General features: G+C 45.2%; 1 protein-coding gene across 1 annotated transcript in view; it reads right to left on the reverse strand.

The window, feature by feature from the left end:
* Positions 1 to 22,020, reverse strand: part of LOC144770358 (uncharacterized protein ZSWIM9-like) — an 85,310-nt gene extending 63,290 nt beyond the window's left edge. The window contains exons 1-2 of the mRNA XM_078654823.1: positions 21,889 to 22,020; positions 3,156 to 3,510 (exon numbers count right to left, since the gene is read on the reverse strand). Of these exons, the coding sequence (XP_078510949.1) occupies positions 3,156 to 3,284 (129 nt within the window). The 5' untranslated portion in view covers positions 3,285 to 3,510; positions 21,889 to 22,020. The remainder of the gene's footprint in view (positions 1 to 3,155; positions 3,511 to 21,888) is intronic.
* Positions 22,021 to 23,943: the final 1,923 nt, after the last annotated feature.

Raw genomic sequence — 23,943 nt, forward strand, 5'->3', positions numbered from 1 at the left:
GCAGCAGCAGTCTTACTAGACGCGGCCAAAGCCTTTGATTTCATTGAATGGTCATACTTGCACACAGTTCTACGTAAAATGGGGTTACCTCCCATTTTTTTTACAATGGGCATCAATGTTGTATACTGCCCCAGCAGCACGTATCAAGATTAATAAGTATATATCGGATCTAATCCCAACTGCCAGAGGTACGCGACAAGGCTGTCCCCTGTCTCCCTTACTATTTGCACTAGCGCTTGAGCCATTGGCATGCAAAATTAGGCAGGGGCACCACACTCAGCTATTCAATTCCCACAATGACCATTATACGCAGACGATATGATGCTGCATGTCCGGGACAAAGTGCAAAATTTAAACCCTCTATTGCGTGAATATATTAAATTCGGTCAGCACTCGAGGCTCACCACCAACTGGGCTAAAATCGCAGATAATTCAGTTGACTGATACTACGTGCCCGCAACCTTTGGACTACCCCTTAGAATGGCAATCAGAACCAATACGGTATTTGGGAGTCTGGTTCCATAGAGACCCGGACATTGTTATCCGTACAAATTACGGTCAAGGGGTTAGTGCTCTAGAGGACAAAATCAAGAGATGGAACTGTTTGCCACTATCACTAGCTGACCGTACGGCCATAGTAAAAATGGTAATCCTACCTACATTTCTGTATTTATTTAATAATATCCCGATTAAGCCGCCAATGGCAGTGTTTCGTAGAATATCAACTATGGTGCTAAACCTGATATGGGCAGGCAAACAAGCGAGAATAGAGATGCGCGATTTAACATTGCCATATTCACGGGGAGGGTTCAAGGTACCGGATTTTTTACAATATTATTTTTGTGCGCAAGCACAGTACGCACATTTCTGGTATCATGAGATCCCATACCTTACGCATGTGGCCATAGAAGAGGGTGACGCACTTCCCATACCATTGACAGCTATGATAACACATCGGAGGCCCCCTTTACATGCCTGCGATATTAATACAATAGATGCGGCAAACAAAGCCTGGTACATAATGGGGAAAAAAGCAAACAAATTACCACTATACGCAGCTGCACTACTGTTACATCACCATCCGGTGCTCTCGGTCACTCAGGAGAAGGTAAGAATAGGTTTACTTAGACAAGTTGGTATAGATACTATGGGAGACCTGTATCAGGATGGTCAATTTAGGACCCTTGAGGACCTATGATTCATAAGCAATCTGACCTTGCTTTTTAAGTTTACATATTACAGGTTGCAGAGAGCGATACAGAAATTGTATCCCTCTTACCCCACAGAACCGCAACAACTGTCCTCTCTGCAACTCTTGCTTACGATTCCCACAGCAACTCACTGTATATTAAATTGAAAGAGGACATAGTGGGGAAACAAGCTACGTGCTCTCGAAAAATGGAATGCTAGTTTAGACATTCCACTAACGATAGTGGAGTGGACCACAACCTGCACACTTACAGGTCTGCTGACACCCAACGGAAACCTACGTATACTACATTATAAATACCTACATCAGTCCTATACACCTGACAGACTCCATAGATATGGGCTGAGCACTGACTCAAAATGTAAACGGTGTCACTCACATGGTGCAGATTTTATACACCTTGCATGGCATTGTCCGAAGGTAGCGGACTATTGGGTACAAGTAACTAAAATGTTGAGCGCTATGGTGGGAATTCTGATTGACTGTACAGTTGGCACATGTTTACTAGGGCTGGTGCCTGAGGTGCAGGCTGCCAAGCGAAAGTTCTGTGTGGTAGCATTGCTTCTGGCGAAACGTAGGATATCAATTGGATGGAATGGCAAAAGATCTCCGACAATCAAACTATGGATTGTAGACCGGACGTATTGTAAAGGCACTTTGTTAATATATGAGGAGGAACTTACCTGCGGATTCCAGGCCCAGAGATTATTGGAAGTATTTAATTGAATATCTGAAAGTGTACCAGATTGACCAAAAGCATGTACTAATCTATATTATCAAAGGTATATTTTCTGAAGTCTAATATACTGTACTTAAGCTGGAGGATGGATGTTGTGCAACGGTCAGTTTGCTTATTGTTGTTGACTATGGAAGTCTTAAAAATGCCAATAAACAACACAACAACAAAAAAGCGAGAACTCCCATTCTGTTAGAGATCTTAGTGTAACTCTGTAGATTAGCATACTCACAGAACTGAGAAAACGTGTACTCCTTGGGGATTTCATCTGCTCTTGCAACCACACAAATTCACTGTGATGCGGCAAACTTGAATGCAAGTTAGTCACAGGCAATATGTGGCTTTCAAACTGTATTCTGAAACTATAATGTTTTAAAATCTCTCATAACTTATCTGCTAAATTAACACCCATTACATGTGGAGGCCACAAAAAATGAAAACAGAGACTATGGAATGTGTAACTACATAATACGAATGTGTGGGCCTATGAGCAATAGTCTGCTGCCCAGTGGTGGAACCATTCACATCTCTGAAATAAATGATACCTTTGCTCATCCTTCATCTTTTGAAATTTTCAATATACATACATTCAAAGAGATCCCTTTCTTGTAAGAAAACGTGTATTACACGCTAGACTAGTATGGTATTAAAGGGGCTGCTCAGCCTGGGTAGAAGAGATAATGTATGGTGCTGAAGTAGTCGCTATGAGGACTGACAGATCAGCAGAGAGAGACTGAATATGCAGGGCAGATGCTACACTCTACGAGACATTCTAACTTCATCCTCTAGGGTTTTTGAATAAAGCACATACCATTTCCACACACAAGTACCCAGACGCTACAAATCCGACACACTCCACAGTAACACTGGTGGTCACAGGCAAATAATTTATTTGTGCTGAAAGGAGGAGGGTCACGTCTAGGTGCAAGAGAAAGCAGGGTGGGGAGTTATGATTTGTGGATTGATGTTTTACTGTTAGTGAGTGAGAAATACTGCTGAAAGCAATTCTTCGAACAAGTATCCTCAGCGGGGGTAGGCTGTGAAAGGAACATGTTTGAAGAAATACATATTTGTAACTGTTGTTCGGGAAGCGCACACATGTATGATAATGATATTTGCCCATTTTTCACTGGCTGGTTGTCAGCGTGATTATTTGAACTGAAACTAGCAGAATCTGGCTTGTGTTTAGCTGTAAAATAAGTAACTTACGAGATCAGCTGTCACGCGTGTTCTGGAGAGGGCAATTAATTTTTTTTCTTCAGCAAGGATGTCATGAGTTTCGTGCAGTCTCTGGGAGACTGTGTTCTGCACATGGGGCACAGGATTCATATTCGCCATTAGCGCAAGTGGTAACGTCTGGGTGGCGTGGCCTTCCGTTTGTGCACCACAGAAACAACCGATAAACTGCTTTTATGATAAGGCCCTTCAACTAATTGTTTCTAGACGATCCCACCGCTTTTCAGATAGGGAGCAAGTGTAGGAGAATGCTACTGAGATTATGGTTTGCCTTTGGTGATGAGAAGGTATTCCTCGGCATGACCTCGGTCAGCTTGAAGTCTCTGGCCTGTAAAAAAAAAAAAACAAGCATTTACAATGCAATGGTCTCAGCATTATTAGAGGTAGAGCTATTGGCATTGCTCATGACATTTTTTTTCTTTTTTTAACATAAATAAATGGTATTGTCATTTACAATGGCAATAGGTGAGCATTAGAGAGTATTCGCGGACACAGAGCACACACAGAGCCGCGCACACACACACAGACAGACAGAGCCGCGCACACACACACAGACAGACAGAGCCACGCACACACACACAGACAGACAGAGCCACGCACACACACACAGACAGACAGAGCCACGCACACACACACAGACACAGAGCCACGCACACACACACAGACACAGAGCCACGCACACACACAGACACAGAGCCACGCACACACACAGACACAGAGCCACGCACACACACAGACACAGAGCCACAGACACAGAGCCACGCACACACAGACACAGAGCCAGGCACACACAGACACAGAGCCAGGCACACACAGACACAGAGCCAGGCACACACAGACACAGAGCCAGGCACACACAGACACAGAGCCAGGCACACACAGACACAGAGCCAGGCACACACAGACACAGAGCCAGGCACACACAGACACAGAGCCAGGCACACACAGACACAGAGCCAGGCACACACAGACACAGAGCCAGGCACACACAGACACAGAGCCAGGCACACACAGACACAGAGCCGGGCACACACAGACACAGAGCCGGGCACACACAGACACAGAGCCAGGCACACACAGACACAGAGCCAGGCACACACAGACACAGAGCCAGGCACACACAGACACAGAGCCAGGCACACACAGACACAGAGCCAGGCACACACAGACACAGAGCCAGGCACACACAGACACAGAGCCAGGCACACACAGACACAGAGCCAGGCACACACAGACAGAGCCACACACACAGCCAACGCGCGCACACACACAGCCACGCACACACACACACAGCCACGCACACACACACACAGCCACAGCCACGCACACACACAGACAGAACCCCGCACACAGAGCCCCCCCACACACACACACAGAGACACACACACAGAGCCACACACACAGAGCCACACACACAGAGCCACACACACAGAGCCACACACACAGAGCCACACACACAGAGCCACACACACAGAGCCACACACACAGAGCCACACACACAGAGCCACACACACAGAGCCACCCCCCACACACGGACACACACACAGAGCACCTGCTTCCCATGACCATAAAACATGCAGGTGTTGCACACCGCACCTTTTGTTTTTATTAAAATAAAAATCTGTTATTTGTGTAGCGCTTTCACAAAAGTGCTTTACGTCGAATGCGGAAAGGAACAAGAGTGGTGCCAATGCACTCGCAACCATGGAACATATGCAACAGGGGGGCTAAGTCTAAGGGGGCGTAAAATGCAAGTTTGTGAGCAGCGGGATCTGCGTTACATAAATTACTCTCTTATGAGGGGGCTAGTTAAACCCACAAGATAATCCTCTCCACGTGCTTAGTGAATTTTCTTTGAAAACACGGACATTTGTAGCCTATAATTACATAAACCATCCAAGGTTAAAAACCCGGACTGCCCCGGCTAATCGCCTGGCCACCCTGCAGTGATAAAATGAACACAGCCCACCAGACTTGTAAAGCAGATTTGGGAAACCTTTTTTCTGCAGGCCGACGCACACATCGACGCAGAGAGCGTGGCACTGCCAGCCAGCCAGGTGCAGCCATGGTAACCTCCATGCCAGCACATGAGACGCCGATGTCAAGAGGTGGGCGGTGCCCTACTGCTAGGAGAGTAGAAGGGGACTAGCATAGGAGGGAGGGCGTCAGAGAGGGTGGGCAGTGCCCAGCTGGTACAGTGGGATCAGAGGTAAGGAGATTTGCAGAAGCACGGTGGCACAGGGCGAGTGGCAGAGACTACCAGCGGTGGCACAGAGGGCGAAAAGAGGCAGACTGCTGCGTGGGGGGACATGGTCTGCGGGTCTGGATGAAACGGCGTGATGAAATGGCAGGAGAAAATTGTCAGGAGCAGGGTGTGCTTGGTGACACGGGGGGAATCAGGGCAGGGAGGAGCATGGTGACAAAGTGGACAGGTGGCATGTGGCAGGCAGCGAGGCTGGGCAGTGTTGCAAAGGGACAGCAGGCAGCAAGCGCTGTGTCAAGGTGGCCCAGAGGAAACATTGATCAAATAAGGAGTAGTGAAGGCCTATGAAGAAGCAAGAGAGTGCAGGGCCATGGTGGCATAGAGGGTATAGGAGGCATAGAGGATGGGCAGTGCCATGGTGACACAGTGAATTTGGGACATAGGTGGGTGTACTGTAGCATGGTGGCAGAGGCGCCAGGGAGAAGCATGTAGCACAGGGCACACCAGCCAGGGGCAAACATATGCAGGGGCACAGATCAGAATGGACTGATAGGTGCACTGCTTCACCAGTGGAAGTAGGCATGGGCAGGAAAGTACCGTGGCAAGTAAGAAGAAAGGTCATTCTTCTATGCCCTGACTAGGGATATAAAGACAGAAGACAGAGTTACTTCCCAGCTTCTCCACCTCATAAAAGAGCTGTACATACCAAGGTGGCATTGCATTGCTCAAGAAATATGGCAAAGACCAGGGTTGGACTGGCCTAGAGGGCAACCAGGCAGTGTCCAAATGGGTTGGTCTGACATTGGTTTGTGGGCCTGTTTTCTAGAAGTTCATGGCCCTGTTTTATGGCTGGATGGGTTGGTTTTACTGTGATTTTCCTGATATTACCACGAGCATTGTCTGGAGCAAACTAAAATGTATGCAGTCTCTCAAACCAGGGGAGAGGGGTTGGCAACGGATAGGGTGCTCTACCTCGGACCTGGGTTCGAGTCTCGCGAACTACGCTAAAAACCTCCTGTGATTCTGGGCAAATCACTTAATCTCCCCGTGCCTAAAATGAATGCGTGTCCTCATGTAACGTAACTGGTGCTATGTAAAGCGCTCCGATACCGGATTCTGTTTGGGTCTAGTTCGCGCTATATAAAACTCTGCAAAAAAAAAAAACCTTGCAAAACATGTATACAGTTTGTCTTTACAGTTTGTCTTTACAAGAACAATAATTGACTGATTTGCACAAGTGGGTCACTTTTTAACGATCTGGTTTGCGAATGGGGGACACTTATCTTGGTGCCGAGGCTTATTTTGTATCCCAGTCCGATCCTGGCAAAGACGGCAGGACATTTTTTTTCCTTAGTGGTAGCCAGGTTTGTTTGGAAATTAGCTGTCCCCAATTTTAGTGTGAGACACAGACGAAATTTATTTTGATATATTCTTGCGGACGGAGCGTACTGGGTGGTTCGGGGCGCTCTTGTTTGTATAAATAAATTACAAAAATTGTATTGTAACTAGGACAGCATAAATGAGAAAATAAAGATGTTAAGTGTCAAATCATGTTTTTTATCCGAGGGACTAGGGAGTGTGGCCCAATGAAATCAACCAGAGGTAGTGTCTAAGGACTAGCGATGAAAAACAAAGGTTGCAGACCTGCAGAGTGGTGTTGTTGCAGGGCTGCAGTCTGCTCGATAGACAAGCAAAACAAAAAAAACAAGTTTGGCCAATTAAAATCTATTCTTCAGCTGTTTTGAGCTACGCCTATGGATCATCAAGCCTGGGAAATGGAACACGAACCGGCGCCGAGCATAAGGTTATTTGAAATAGTCCACCATCTGAACTGAGGGGATAAAAACAAAAATCAAACGCGCTCTTTTCCCCCCCCTCCTCCTTTCCCGTCGCACTTGAAAAGAATACAGCACAGCTGTCTTCCAGTTATCATGGCGACTTTTTCCCCTCATTAGTACCAATTTAACACTGAAGTACTGTATTTGCCTACTGAAAAGTGACTTTTCCTCCTTCTCAAAGAACAATTTGCACTTTACACAAGCAAATGTTGCTGCATTTTTAACATCTTTTAATCCGTTTGAGCTAGAAGTTTTTTTTTTAAAACGGCTCATTATGTTGCAGATTATTTTATGGGCGTCAATTCATCTAAAATCCAAGGGCAGCGGAAGTTATATCACATGCCATTTGATCTTTACCTACACACACTTACGCACGCACACTCTCTCTCTCTCATATAAACACACTCTTTCTCACAAGCACGCACATAACATGTGGCCTAACGGCTAGGGCTGTTCAACTTAAAACCTGGAGAACCAGGCTTGAGTCTCTGCAACGACGCTCACCATCCTGTGATTCTGGGCAAATCACTTACTCCCCCATGCCTTACAAAAATGTATGTGTCCGTATGTTAAGCTCCTTGTGTTCATATAAAGAGCTCTGCTACCTTTGAGCCAAGTTTGCGCTATATGACACTCCTGGAAAAAACCCATACATTTAAAAGCATTTTTAACTTCCCTCAGCTGCTGGGGGCAGGGATGTCATATTCCAGCTAATGTTTACCTCATTCTTTATTACACAAATAGTGAATAGTGTTTCATTATTCATGTATCATTATGCATTATTAGTGTAATAAACAATTGACAGGAAAAGGTCAAGGGAGCCCTAACCACGGGTCGTCCATATAAACGACCTGCCTATGTGTGGCTGCCACTGATTTTGCATTCTCTGAGGCCAGGGGTCACAAAGGGAGTGCCAGGTGTTGCAAGAGGCAACACCTGGAGCACAAAATGACATCCATGGATGATAGATTATGGGGTAATTAAATGTGGCAATTCCTTAGTTATTCGGCAAACGCTGCAGACGCATAATCGCATCATCATTGCAGCGCCTTGAAGACCCCCCATGCAGCCGAACACGGGTCTTTGGCCCACGTTTAACATTCACTTGAGACTCCAAAGTGACAGAGCAAACACAGGAATCCTTGGGCCCAGAGTTTGCCCTTTAAACGGCCCCTTGAGCGCCCACCGGGGCTTGGCTGCCCACTCAGCCCCCTCGGGCTCCATGGGTACCCCCCCCCGGCTCTGCCACCCCCTCCCAGACAATGCCCCAGTGCCCCTCTGCCCTTCCTCCTGAGACAGACCAGCCTTTCTTTGCTCGAACATTCTCACTCGACCTGCAGAGGTACCTTTATTGTGTTAGCGCTCCCGGCGCGCCAGCAGACGCACAGGCGTGTTTGACAAACCCCTGGCCGTGGCTGAAGCAATATCTGGGTAGAGAGAGGAATAACACACACTTCCATGGCGGGGGGACGACACTGTGCATTTAGTTATGTGCGGAAACGTGAGATGTTGTGTGCTCCTCGGCAGTGGGGCGAGGACTCCTGGCCTCTCAGGCGCAGAATCACGACACGGCGCTGGCATGTTTTGGGACAGCTAAGGGGGGCGCAGACCATCGCCCTCGCCCTCCCCGGAAGCGCACCCCCCGCTGGCGCCTTCAGGGTTAAGGCGATGGTGGGACATTGCCGGCCGCTGCTCCTGACCAAATTAGGACCTGTGGGGGCCGTCCCCATGGCAACCCGGACAGCGCTGACCTTATTGAGGGTGCTGCAGGCCGAGGCAGGGGGAGGGGGTGAGGTGTTATGCATTCCGTCACAATTGTGCCCATTTATGTTGCAAAAAAGAAAACATTCACAGACATTTCTGTATACATGTTCGTTATTGTCTATGACCATTTTTTGCACTCAGGTGAAAATGATCTCGTAATGATCAGGGGCGAAAGCAAACCGAGGAATGTTGCAAATTCCATCGGGTGCATAAATCGTGAACTTTGAAAAACGTCAGTGGCGCAGAAAAGCTTCCAGAATGAGCCGAGGTGGCACCCCTCCTGCATCCATGAATGTCCTCTAAGTACAGAGGGCCCCCGGGGTGACACCAACAGTGGGGGCGAGCCCCCCTTCACAGCAGAATTGGTGCAGCCCACGGGGCCCCGGGCCCAGGCGAGTGCTATATGGGCAGGAGAGGAGGTCAGAGCTGCACTCAAATGTAACCAAGCACTGGTAAATGTTCAGCGCCAGCCCAGTGCTCCACCGAGAGAGCGGGGAAGGAGCGAGCCCAGCCCCTCTGGCAGGGAGGGGGCTGGCCCTCCAAGACGTTGTTACATGAGGCCACACGAATATATTTACAGCAGGTTTTCAAGTTTGTTGGCTAAAAATCAAGGGTTTTTACAGAAAACTCTGAGGCGACACCCATGAAATGCAGCAATTTAATGAATCGCTTGACGATCCGAAAACGGCACAAACAAAAAATGGCGGCCGCAAGCTTTACCTTCAAACGTAGCCGGCGGCAGCAGTGATCTCCGGGCGCCCAGGGGACAGGAGGGTGGGGGACTGGGTAGAAGAGGCGGCAGCAGGGTCCTGCGGCATAAGACGATCGATCCTCACCGCAGACGAGAAAAAATGGCGCCCGCCAGCTTCCGAATTTTTCGGATTCGGCGGAGTGGTTTCGCTGTTTTGAGTGACAGACAACGTCACTGTCTAAAGAACAGCAAAACTTACGCCCCCAAATCCGAAAAAGATGGGGCTAAATCGGAGTGAGGCATCTCTCCTCCAATGGCTGGCCTCCGTTTAGGAAGCCAGCCAATGGAGGAGAGACAGGGCAGGGAGGCGGGTTCCAAAGCGCTACTAAGGGACATTAATTCGCCGACCCCAGACTGCGCAAGCGCAGCCTTTAGGTCCGAGACCTAAAAAAAAAAGACAGTTGAATTAGTGCTAGACAGATGTTCTATGGGGGTGGAATGGGGCTATGCCAACTGTTAAGTGCAGTCGGAAGAGGCTGTGGTAAGCAGTACGGTACAGGACACGTGTGGCATTAATGTGCTTTCTTTCTCAATTGTGGCTCATGGTGGTGTGAGGGGCTGTGGCCGCTGGAGATTAGGTCCCAAGTCGTATGCTATGGCATTATTAGTGCGTTCTTTAAATAAAGAGTTGATGCAACAACTACTGTAAAGTTTTCCTCATACAGAAATAAGAAAAACGGTCTCTTAGCAGGTGGTAAGTGCATTATGCCTTTTAGTTAATGTGGTATAATTACGGTGTTGGTGCTTGGAACATTTTGTGTTACTGGCACGATTGTTACCTTGATGAGTGAGCATAGTGTCTGGCGCACAGTGCTTGTCTGTATGAGAGGTGCACTGATTGGGTGAGGGTGGTGCTTAGAACACATTGTATTGTACAAAGCAAATTACGTTTAGTGAAAAGTGATATTCCTACCTTCTTAGAAAGTTGCCCACTGCTTAAGTAAGGCGTGGATGCATTGGCCCATTATCTATTTTTTCGTGACAGGTGACCTGGAATGATTGGAATGTAATGTGAAGATATGGCTTGGAATCTGTATACCAGTTGTGACCGAGAAAGGTTTAGCGACATGTTGCTGAAGCGTAGGTTTCATGTGATGGAGTCTTGGGCTTGTGTGATGAACGAGGTAAATAGTTGCCGCTCAGGGGATTCTAATGAATGTTCTTTTCACACTTCTGTTTCATTAATATGTAAGGAGGGCAAGAATGTGGATACAAGGTGCTCAGCCTGAACTGGTGAGAAAATGCTGGATGTTTGCCATTGTGAGAAATTACTTATCACTCTAGAGAGGCTGGCTGAGAGGCTAGAAGTTGCTCCTCAGAAGATCTTCTTTCGTCGAATTGCAACCTAGTTTATGAATAAACTATCGTTTGTACGCCTCGGCTAGTCCTGATTTTTGGATCTTTCCAATACTTCCAAACTATTTAGGACTCCCCTGCTCATTCATTCGCAGTAATTCTGAGAACCTCTGACATTGAAGGGAAAGATGTATCCCTATTTTCGCTTTCTTTTTTTTTAATTAACTGGGATGCTTACCTCAGACAAGCAGTCTAGATGCATTTAATAAAAAGACAATAAATGGTTAACCACATTATTCCAGAACATTAGGTGTTTAGACATCGCTCCCGTACCGACACATATACCAACCCCCACTCAGCAAGAAACCATAACATTTCAGCTTAACTGGAGAAACATACAGTATGTAACCATACAACTCACCAGTTTTTAGACATTGCTACAAGACACTAAGTAAGCTTACCACACCTACTCGACAGCAAGTCACTCAAACTGATACTTAAATCAGTTTGATTTGCTTACTGGCCAGGTATTAACTGCAGTATTGCCCTCTACATATGTGTAGAAAACTTACTTCAGTCCACCAAGTAACACATCACATCCAATTAACTGTCCGTCTGGAGACTTCAAGGAGAATGTCAAGGAGAAAATGTACTATTTCCAAGCTCATTTGAGATAAAATTAAGATTTGCATTAAGGCAGGGAAGTGAAAATTATGCATTTTTCTCTCTTTAGTCACTACACAGCAGTCCTTGCTTCTGACTGCAACCTAGAACCAACCAATGAATTTAGCATGTTAGTTCTCTTGAAAGGAACCAGCTTCAGGTACGTCAATACTTATTCCTTAATACTGCTTATACTCTTCTAACATTAACTGAAAACTTATTGATACGACATCTAACGGCACAATATTTTCCAGCTCTTAACTTACTTGGGAGGATCAAGTAACCACTGTTGGGAGTGATAACCCTCATCTCCTTGTCCTTAATAGAATCTTAACTTTCCTACATCATAACTAAGAAATTTAATAGTGCCTATAAGGAGCTATGGTCTAGTAATATGCAAGTTGAAAGCTTGTTTTACGTGTCAAAGGCCACACAGTTCGGATTGGTTTGAAACAGAATGCCTGTAAAGTTGACTTCTTGAACCAGTCTGCCAAACTCATACCAACTTACAGGAAACTGCCACACAAAAAAGACCTTCAAAACGCCCCTAGGCCAGCAAGCCCTAATTATCGGAGTTCCAATATCACTCATCTGGCCAGTATGAATAAACGCTTAACAAGGTCTCCAACATATTTAAAGGCTTCAAGTGAAAGTGCCCTACACACAAGTTGACTCGCACACCCTTCCATGTTTTTTGCTATTTTCATTTTCACTGTAGTTCTACTTCAATTCTGAGTGTCAGCTGCGCTAACAGTAAATTCACATGATGTACCCAGCATGCTGGTTATGCTCAAATAAAAGCCAAACTGTATTGGGTGAGAAAGTGATGATCTAGGTCATCTAAACACGGCCTTCTACAGAGTAAACATTCTCTCTGAACGGTCAATAGCCCAAACATTTGACAGCCTTTTGCACTATAACATGCAAAGCAGCATAATCAAATTAGCATCTTCACTAGACCAGGAAAGAAGAGGTTAGGAACCAATTTTGCATTTAAGTGTCCAAATTGCTATTTCGGTCAAAAACTGCCTTTTGGTGTGTATGAAAGGTATACGGCGTCGCAAAATGCGATTTCTACCCAGGAAAATTCGCATTTTGCGATTTGCAAAATAAGAAATCTCAAATAGGGATTTCCTATTTGCGATTCGATAACAAAATGGCCATTTAGGAAATGTAATTACCACTGAATCAGATCTGGTGGCAACCAAGTGTAAACTTTAACAAGCATTGGAAATGCAATAGGTCTCGCAGCATTAGAGTTAGTGCTTTTAGAATTGTTTATGGGTTTTTTTTGTAAATCTTTAGCTTTTTTGTTTCCTGTAGCCAATGCTAAAGAATTACAACAAAAAAAAGCCATAAACATAAACAAGAAGACTTTGTTGGTTGCGTGAAAAATCACTTGGCAGGTAGCTCTACTGCCTTATCAATAAGGAGACCTAAATATGGATGGCAGATCTCAATAGGGCGCTGATTGCAGAACACGTGCTGCTACAAGACGACACACATAAGAACCCCACACGTATTAACTCTCCAGACCAGGGCGAAAAGCACAGTCTTGCTATACCTGCTCACCGAAATAGCTACACCACAGACTAACTCTTCCCATGCACAAAGAACAGTGACTAGAGTCCAGAGCCCACTACCCGACAACATGCTGAATACATCGACGTAATCTGCGACAGAGGCCTGTTTATCAAAATCACGGCACTTAATGATCGTAAGCAGGGTTCGAACTCAAGTTTGCAAAGTTCGCAATGTTTAAGAATGTTACATGACTGTCAACAGGTTCATATATGTGACGTATGTGGCCAATTTAATACTGCTTAAGCTGTAGTGCATAATATGTATATATTGCACTGCCTAACAGGCCACGAGTGTTAAAGGTAAACAAATCAAACACGATTTTAATTAAAAAAAAAAAAAAAAAAATTAGGAGTTGTCGTGGTTCTCCCAAACATTCAACCGGTTACACCTTCAAAGCAGATGCATTTTAACTCAGCAGTCTGTGCAATGGTCACTGCCCTATTTCACATACTTGAGGTACTTTAACCTTTTTTTGGGGGGTGCTCTGTAATATACGACATGCAGCGGTACGTAATTGATTTGGGGGACTAATAATTATCATGCGGTATTTTTGATAAGCACCGCATACCGCGCGGTCCCTTCTTCTTCCCCAGGCTTACACCTAACGGGCTCTGTTTGCACTTTTGAGCCAGTCCGAAAGGCAGCCACATTGCACAGGCCCCCACCGAGTGCACCGCAATTGAAATGGTGACCCTTACCAACATCCGCGAAGTACGGTCCTATACACGGCTGTAGGGCCTGCACAAACGACCGGGCATTTAGTCTGAAACACGTGGCTACGACGCCGGGGCATTTAAGCCCTTTATTCACATCACGAGAATCATACCTTCCCATACGTAGGGTAGACTGACCCTCCACGTGGCCACTCGGTTAAGGAATTAAACCCAGAATCCCACAACTACAGGTTATTACATAGTAGTGATTTGAGTACATTACCAATCCAGTCTTGATAAGACGACATATTTGGACAAGGCTGTTGACCCGAGTACACTGAGACTTTCCCTAGCTAACTAGCCTAGCGTGAGTACAAGATCACAAGGTAGTACAGTGAACTCAGTTTTACAACTCCGTTGTTACCCCTTTTTGTCATGTCCAGCCTGAAAATACAGAGGTTATAACCCGATGCACTACTCGCCGGGGTGCTGTTGTTGTCCACCACTGACCGGATAGGTGAGTGAGAAGTATCCCAATATACGATGAGAATGCGGTTGTGTATGCTTTTTTTTTTAAAAAGGGGAGGGGGCGGAGCGGGGAGAGGGAACAGACGGAGGGAAGGCCAGATAAGGGGAGGGGGGAGGAGAGTAGGAGGAGGAGAGTAGGGGAGGCACGGCCTAGCGGCCGTGCAATCAAGAAGTGAGGGGGCGGGAGAGTAGGCAAGGCAGGCGGCTGGGGGGAGGGGGGAGGAGAAATGCGACGCGACATGGCAGGCAGAGAAAATGGGGAGGGGGCGGATCCGGAGGTGCGTCGTGACACTCGTGAGGGGGAGTGGAGAAGGAGGGGGGAGTAGAGTAGGGGAGGCACGGCCTAACGGCCGTGCAATCAAAAAGTGAGGAGGCGGAGCTGGGGGAGGCTGTGACAGAGAGAGCAGGCAATGCAGGCGGCTGGGGGCTTGTGCACGCGCTTTGAAGCTCATTGCGCATGCGCATTGAGCTTCAATTTCTCGTGCACTGCAAGGAATCGCCTGGCGATTCCTTGCAAGTTGGATAAAGAGTGGATAAGCCCCCATAGTCTCGCAAGCTCGATGCGCATGCGCATCGACAGGCGAGACCTAAAAAGGCACCCAAAATGCAAAATAAGGTCATTCTATGACTAAACATTATGAAGCGGAATGTCAGCTGTGTATGTTCCAAAGAAGATTTCACTGGGGAATCATAGGTATTCCAGGTACTTGAAGAGTGATCACTTCTGTGGAGCATTAATCTTCATTTACAGACTCTGCTGTGGTGGGCATGCTCTTTCTCATGGTCTGAAAACTGTGTGGAATGCTTTTCCATAGTTTAGTTGGCAAATGCACAACCACTTCCCATGCAAACGATGTCTTCAGCAACTGACCCAATCGGTTGGTGACTGAACCATCAAAACTGAAAGTGACGCACCATAGTATAGCCTAAATAAACTCTCTCTCCTCTTGTAATTAGCCAGATGATCTCTTAAGAGAAATATGTCCTTATAGAACTTACAGTGAATTGATGTTTGCTTAACAGCACATACAATCCAGTGTCCTCTACTCTCGCTCTATGCCTCAAACAGTGAAACCGCCACATTTCAGAGTTTGTTTGCAGTTTCCATTGCTGATTTCCCAAGAGCCTTCTCAATCATAGCTTTTGCATTTTGAAATCCCCATTTCAAGTTCAAAAAGTGTGAGTTGCTTGTATATTCAGCTGCCTCATCTAAAACGTATCATATTTAAGGAAGCCAGCAATAAAAGTCGGCCTCTTTCAGCCTTAATTTTAATATTATAGTCAGTGATTTTACTTACCGACACGTGGATCTTCAACTTTCAAAGAGCCCACCAGGTCACAAGCAGTGAACTTTAAAAGGTGATCCGGTCCTGGCTGCTTTGGGCTTTGATTGCTCAGGATGCTAACAGCCCTAGTACTGGGCTTTGCTGCGATCCGTCCAGAGCACAGTCTAGCCGAGTGCAGCACTCACAGCATGAGTACTTGTCAAGCCCACTCCTAAAACGTCACACAAGCACACTGAAATTTACTGGACGATCACAGCTGAAGCAGCACCAGGAGCATTATGCCCCAAGCATAAGAGTGTGCCTCGTCCTGCTAGCTTTTTATCAAGAGCATCACTAGCAGGACAAGGAAGAGGACAAGGCCAGTAGAAACAGACAATCACACTAATCAAGTTCACTGTTAGGCCTAGCAGAAGCATGGCAGGAGAGAGCAGAATGATCACTTATAGCAACATTCTCCGGGTTCTTCATAAAATATTTTGATTGGCAAAGCCTTTACAACTTTCACACAAATGTGATACAAGTCAGTGTCTACCAACACTGATCTTACCCTGTTGCAGTATTACTTACAAATAGAATTTTGAAATAAATTAATAATCCAAACAAATCTAGACAATGATAATGCATTTGGGCCAATATGTGTACATTTTGAAAGTTGCTATTAGGAAATTGCACTTTTGCAATTTCCCAATTTGTGAATTCATAGTAGCGAATGCGAATTCGTAGGAATAGCTTTTAGGAAATCGGAGGTTGCATACATTACATTTTGTAATTCCCAAATAGAGATTTCTACAGATTCGATATTTGGGTATCACAATTTCGGAATCTGGTAAATATTGGCCTAGATATTCTATTCACTGCCCAAAAATAATATACTTAGAACCTCACAGGACCAAAAAACCGATGCCCCTCAAAAGACTACACACTAGCAGATGTTCCCCGAGCGGGTGTTTCGGTCGCCGAAATAGCGGACCTCAAACAACTTGTCCTGTTAGTCAAACTATTTTCTGCAAGCTCTGCCACAAACTTCAACGTGGGGCAGCGACTGCCCCCCCCCCCCCAAGTGATCCAAACCCAATCACCAACACCAACTGGTCCATCAATTGCATGCTAAACAACAACATTTATCCTCACCCTTGAACCAGGCCTGTCAGATGATGCAGCTTAGAGTACCAAGGATCTCCTGAAATCATCCATGCCATGACACAAAAAGGATCTGAAAGTCATCCTGAGTGACTGAATTTGTCAGTAGCGCTGTAAGGACAGGAATCAGAAAACGCCAAGAAAATTGCATGCAGATGACATACCTAAGTTTGCGCTCTCCAGAAGGGTGCCACCAAAACTAAATTCACCAACTGTCTCCTACTGAGTTACCACTCTGGCGAATATTAAACAGTGTGGAAAATGCATAATTAGCCTATACCACATTGTTGAAAGAAGACATAAACTGCCATGGTTCTTTATCAGGCCAACAACAGAAAAATCTGGGTAGCTGGAAGGTCAATTTCTACGAAAACCGGTCAGTCTGGCACAATCTCCATCAGTTCAATTAGACTCAATGATATTAAATTTTCAGTTGCTGCTATGCAGAAAGAAACAAGAACCCCCTATGCATGTCAGATTCTCCTTCACCATTAGGTACTCAGCCTTGACCAAAATCTTCCCTGTCAAGTTGAAGTTCCAGAAATCCTTGGCGAATTGCGTCAGCATGCTGTTTTGCCTGCCGCCTAAACAGATGATACACTGCAGGGTGGACACTGTCCATTTTCAAGGGAACAGTGCTGATTACCTAGTCCTTTACAAGTGATCTGATCATGAAGGATCCCAACAATAGTTCAACAAAGTATATTAGTGGGGGGCTAATTCCTGGTCTGAATACGGCTCACCAGTGACAATACACTCTCAGGGGGTCAGAGTTATGGCACCATGTCTCACCAATCCTGGTGCTATAACTAAATAGTCTTACCATTCCAGGGTTCCATGAGCTACAGCCACCAACTCAATTATGTCCTAGCCTACTTTAAGAGCTGAACAATAACCAAATAAGTGGTAATGGTTCAGGTGACAGCCTTTTAACCTCAGAAACACACTGCAGTATCGCCTGAATCAAAACAGTCAATAGGAAAACAAATTTGGTTAAGGGTCTGAGTAAAACTGTTTCTCACCGTACTTTCCTAATGTGCCCACTTTCTGTTGTGACAACGTCAACTGAGCAGAATATGAGTCTGCTATGAAGCTCAGGAAAGTCACAGTGTAAGAAGGTTGATGGATTGACTTTTTGGCACTGAGCTAAAGCCTAACCTCTACAACAATTAAACGGTCATGTTTAAGTAATCCCTCAGATGAACAGGGGTCTGATCCAAAATCAAGAGATCATCTAGGTAAACAATCATCCTCAACCATCACGTCACAGATTCCATGGATGGCCAACATCTTTGTGAAGGATAAAGGTGCTCACGATTATCTGAAGCGAAAGTCTGTGAACGCAAAGCCTCATCTTCTCCATAAAAAACTGAATAAATGTTTTATGGGTTGAAAATAAGAAATAGGAGTCCGTTAGGTCCACTATGACCGTTCAGTCGTTTTCAGAAAGGACATCGTGCACAATGATGTATGCTTTCCACCTTCAAATGCAAATAGAACACCCAATCGCTGATCAGGTTGATCACCGTTCAGAACGCTATCTTTCTTTCCCACCAAGAAAAGGTAGCTTAAGAACCATTTGGGTTGAATGTTTACCTTGGCAATAGTGCCTCTATGCTCCAGTTTGATGGCCTCATTTATCAATCTCAGCGCTTCGTACAATAAGAATATGAACCGATGCCTCCTCCGCTGGACTAAAGTCACAATGTGTATCGTTTGGAGAATCCAGACATCCAGAGTTCTCGTCACCAGTAACAAAGATGCGCCAGCTGCCCTCCCAGTTTTAGATGGAAGAAGGTATAATGCTTACTTTGGGTACTTGTAGTATTGGCATTCTAGAAACACCCTACGACTGCCGCCTTCTGCTTAAACCGTGTGCCTTTTGGGAGGCCTGAACCCCTCTGCCTCACCAGACTGGCGCAAAAACCTTAAGGTGAAGGTTTTTTCAGGCACTACAGCACTAACCACAAACGTCTGCAGTTCCTTAACAACGGACTCCCCTTAAAAAAAAGAAACAAAAAAGGACCCGGAGGCTTGAACTCTCTAGAAGTCACCATAACGAACGAGCTGAATCCCTTGTACTGAGTGATTAAAGAAAGCTGTTGGAAGGAGAAGTTCCTTAAAAAAGGATGCAACCCATTGCCTGCTAAATCATCATGGTTGATCCTGCGCCAGCACGCTCATGGTGCTAGGCTGGTTCACCTAGAGCTCTTTCAGTCTTTTGATGAGTGTTAGAGGGAGAACAGAGGTGTAGACAAAGTACATTTTATTATTGCAAAAATTACTGTTCTATCCTTTGCAAGATTGAAAATGTTTGTGAGAGGTTAGGTAATTATTTTGAGACATATGCCCTATGCGTGACTCCTTGCAAGTGGATGCGTCACCACCTCCAACTGATTGGTGTCAGAAGCGAGCAGTCAAAACATACACAGGCTACCTGTGTACTGTAGTAATCTCACACGGAAGCCCAGTAAAACCAGCTGCATACTCCGGCCTCCTCAGAACCCCCAACTTGATCCCACCCTATACCTTCCTCCCAGGCGGAGTACCCACATAAGACCATTTTGATTTAAGGGACGCCATGTGACGTCATTGGTGGGGTCAAAGGCCAGTGCTGCCAAGCCAGGTCCTCTCTGGACTGGAAACATGCATCCAAGGACCGGTTTCGGGCTTTCAGCCCTCATCAGCCTGGATAGCTTGATTCCAGTGGCATGGAGAGCACGGGACTCACGTCTCAGCATACCCGTCCCACTCAGGATGACAAATTGAAAAACCACAGGTGATGGACAGAATGCAGAACAATGTCATACATTCACCCCAGTACAGAGATCTGGGCCTAAATCAGTTGTTTTTGCATTTGTCACCCCGAGTGGGAATGGTATGCTCAGACGCGAGTCCTGTGCTCTCCACACCACTGGAGTCAAGCTATCCCGGCTGATAGCCAAAAACCGGTCCTAGGATGCTTGATTCCAGTCCAGGGAAGACATGGCTTGCCAGTTCGGGCTGGACTGTTCCCATGAGGCACAGGGTCAAGGCTGATTTGCATATGGCCATGTCGGAACTGGGGTGGTGTGGAGTGCAAAAAAACGATGGATTTAGGCCCAGATCTCTGTACTGGGGTGAATGTATGACATTGTTCTGCATTCTGTCCATCAACTGTTGTTTTTGCATCTGAAACAGGCCAGAGCATAAAGAGAGCTGACCAAATAGATGAGGCTGGTCCTGACCTAACAATGGAATTAGCAAGAGTAATTAGTGAATAGCCTTAGTCTGTTGTAAAGAAAACCAAGATACACAAAAAAGGCAAAAAACAGCAATGAAAATAACATCCGAGTGATATAAATATATCAAAAAACACACGGACTCTGAATAACATGCTACACATCACATTACTTCTGTCTAAAAAAGGAATTACTTTAGCCCATCATCAAAACCCATTGGGAACACAAATAGGCCAAAGTAACCACGCACGAAATGTCTTGGCAGACAGCCCATAAAGTAGCGGTAAACCAGGAAATACCCATAAAAGCCAATCATTTTAGTGGACTAACCCAAATTCAGTGGGGGTTTTTTGGTGGGTTTTTTTGGGCGGGAGTTTAATATAGCGCGAACTGGACCCGAAGGTTTCAGAGTGCTTTACATGAGCACCAGTTACGTTACAGACGGAAGCATTCATTTTTGTTAGGCACAGGGAGATTTAGTGATTTGCCCAGAATCACAGAATGTTGAGCGTCCCTGCCAAGACTCGCTCCCCGGTTCCCCAGCTTCGAGGTCGACCACCCTAGCCATATACCTCGGGTGGCTTTGCGATAATCAGTTTTCAGTTTTAGCACTAGGCGGCCACGCACTAAGAAGGCGATGACAATGAACTCTTATTCTCATCTTTAACACCAAGTTCAGATTCAAGAAGTTTGTTTACCCCCAAAACTAATGATCCTTGTTATTTCAAATAGATGAAACTAAGACCAGGCAAGACTTGATTTGTGTATGAAGTGGCACAAGCAAGATATTTAGAATTCCTGGCCTTTCCTCACTTATGTCCTTGTGGGCTTCACAATTATCGAAGACAATATCACTAGATCTTTGAAATGGCTTTAATCGCAAATCCCTATTGAGGTCAATGGGTGTAAGAGCTTTGCTGAAATGTGGCTTACTTTTTATATACACTTTCTTGCGTTCTCATGTTTTACTCTCATCTGGACAGAGATACAACTTAATGAATAAATGGCAATGGCATTTAAACACTCCAGGGACCATACTTTCAGTAAAGAGCTCCACAAACACCATTATTGCACATCATAAAAAGTCACACTCTGGAAGAATGTGCCCAGAAAAAAGCTCAAACCCTTAGGACTCCATAGTTAAAAGCAGCAATAACCGATTGCAACATATTTAAACTTGATTGGTCTACAGATTACCCTATCAGAGACTTCAGAAATGCTATATCACAAAAGGATTGACACGTCTTAAGGTGAAACCAAGAAGTTAAAATTGCATATGTGTCCAGGAGGAAAGAGTGCGCAGCTCGCAGGGACCCACGCCCATCCTGCCCTGGAATCAGCCACTGACCGCCCTGGAATCAGCCACTGACCGCCAGGCCACCAGGGTTACTCCTGTTCCATGCACGGCTGCTGCAGCCCGGTTCTCACACTGAACCCCATGCTATGCCTGTTCACTCAGCCTTACAGTGCCTCGAGACCTTCCTCCGGCTGTCATCTAAGTGCATTTCACAACACTTCACTATTTGAGACCCCATCTCCCCTTTGTCGTGGGATGACTCTTCTTCCGTGCCCCTCCGAAATCGGAAAGTTGTGTTTTCAGCCCCTCTGGATATCTGAGCGGATCCAGGGCCTCTACCGCAGGATCCTTGTCCCGCCCCACGCCCTCCCGGTGAAGAGCTCCCAGCCAGCCGTGGATGGGGCCATAATGTATCCTCCTGAGTCCCCCGGGGCCGGAGTGAGCAAAAGGACAGAGTAATAATAAGCATGTTTTCTCCGTACCTCTGTAGGAAACACAGCGCCGACTTTCAATCATTGGTACTGCCCGCCCGGCACAGCAACTCTTTCTCTGCTCCTCACCATCGGTCCCACTCGGACTGCACTTCCGCTTCCGCTCAGATGAAAAACATGGACAAAAGAAACAGAGAAGGGACTACAGCAAATGTGTGGTGCAATTAACCTGGAGACCACCAAGCATTGGCAAAGTCAAGTTCTTCATTTATACCCACACACAAACATCAAGTTCTCTGCGGATGTGCACACCATCGCTTTAAAAAAATTAAAAAAAACGTCTTGACCTCATTTGCCTCTAAAAACAACTCCATTCCATTTGCACTGTGAAGTAGTATCGTGCCCTTTTGTGCTGGAAACAGGGAGGCAGAGATTTTTTATTTTATTTATTTATTTTATTTTATGCGTTTTTATATAGTACGGACTTTACCCGAAGGTGTCAGAGCGCTTCACAATAGGAACAGTAATGATACATGAGGAGAAAATTACAAGTGAACATGTTACAAAAGCAAATGTTACGTTACATGAGGCAATAGTGACAATTTGTGCATGTATCAAGAGCAAATAAAATACAATAGGTAGCAAACGATATGTTACAAGAGGAAAAAAGTGACATGTGTGCAAATTACAAAAGCGTACAAAGTACAAGTAGAGGTATAATACTGCACTAAATGGCAGATACTCAAAACACAAGAACAAATGTTGCGTTACATGAGGCAATGGTGGCAATTGTGCATGTATCCAAACCAAACAAAATACATGAGGTAGCAAACGATACATTACAAGAGGAAAAGTGACGTGTGCATGTTACAAAAAATGGCAGACTCAAACCACAAGAACACACTGGGAAGGCACTTTTATAGTCATGGAGAACAGAGTTTCCTATAACGGAAGGACTTCCTTCAGATAATAGAGAGGGCGTGAATTAAATTTGGAAGTGTCTTTGAAGGAGGATAAGAAAGGGAGGATACTGGCTTCTACCCTTTGCGCCCTCGTTTATTTGAAGCACCGTCTTCCATCCTATGTTCCCTTGTTGTCTCTCCCCTGCTCTCCTTCATGCGCCGAAACATAGACTGGGAAGCAAGGGGGGACCAAATGGCCAGACGAGGCAGGGAAGGCGTAATCACCGGACTTCGTTATTCATTTATTGCTCACATCACTTGAGGGAGACCAAAAATCATGCTTTTTAAAGGTCTTCAGTTCAGGCTAGCAGCATATTTAATAGAGATTAGCCAATCAGTGAACTTAGGAGGGGATGCAGCTATCCACTGTTTACAAATAATAACAAAAAAATAGAAAATAAAAATAAAATATAAACACCATCGCCTTTTTATTTTTCTTGTTTGAGCTAATAATTGTAGAAGCAGGTGAGATACCACACATTTTCATTTGCGTCAAAAGTAAAGCATTTAAGTGCAGTTTTACATAGCGCAAACTAGTTCAAAAGACATCAGAGCGCTTTACATACGAACAAGATATTTTTGCACTTGAAAGCCTGATGTTGCCATTTTTTTTAAGAACAGGGAGGTTAAGTGATTTAATCAGGGGAAGTTGAGCAATACCAATATGTTGTTTCAACGCTTTATCTGAATTATATTATTTTTAATATAACTGCCACACATAATATTGTGGAACTGTGTATTCCTTTACTATAACAGCCACATATATTATGTTTTTTTAAGAGTACCTAAAATGATTAGATAAAAAAAATGTGTAAAGTTGTGCCACTGCTACTATATTACTATTTAGATATTACATATTTTTGGGATTTGCTATACATTTAAGGCTCTAAAAATGTAAATGAATTATAATAATATAGCAATAAACAAATATGCACAGATGTGCATGTGTGTGTGTGTGTGTACACACACTACATATATATATGTATTATTATATATCCATACTAATATAATAAAGAGAGAGCCCAAACTGTTGAGGTGGGTAATCTCAGGAACCACAGCACCAATCACAACACCCAATACAGCGTTGGAAAGGGCAGTTGCAGCAGAAGGACATAGGCTATGCAGACGCCCACCATATACATTT

This window comes from Lissotriton helveticus, chromosome 7, assembly GCF_964261635.1.
Source record: "Lissotriton helveticus chromosome 7, aLisHel1.1, whole genome shotgun sequence".
Lineage (NCBI taxonomy): Eukaryota > Metazoa > Chordata > Amphibia > Caudata > Salamandridae > Lissotriton > Lissotriton helveticus.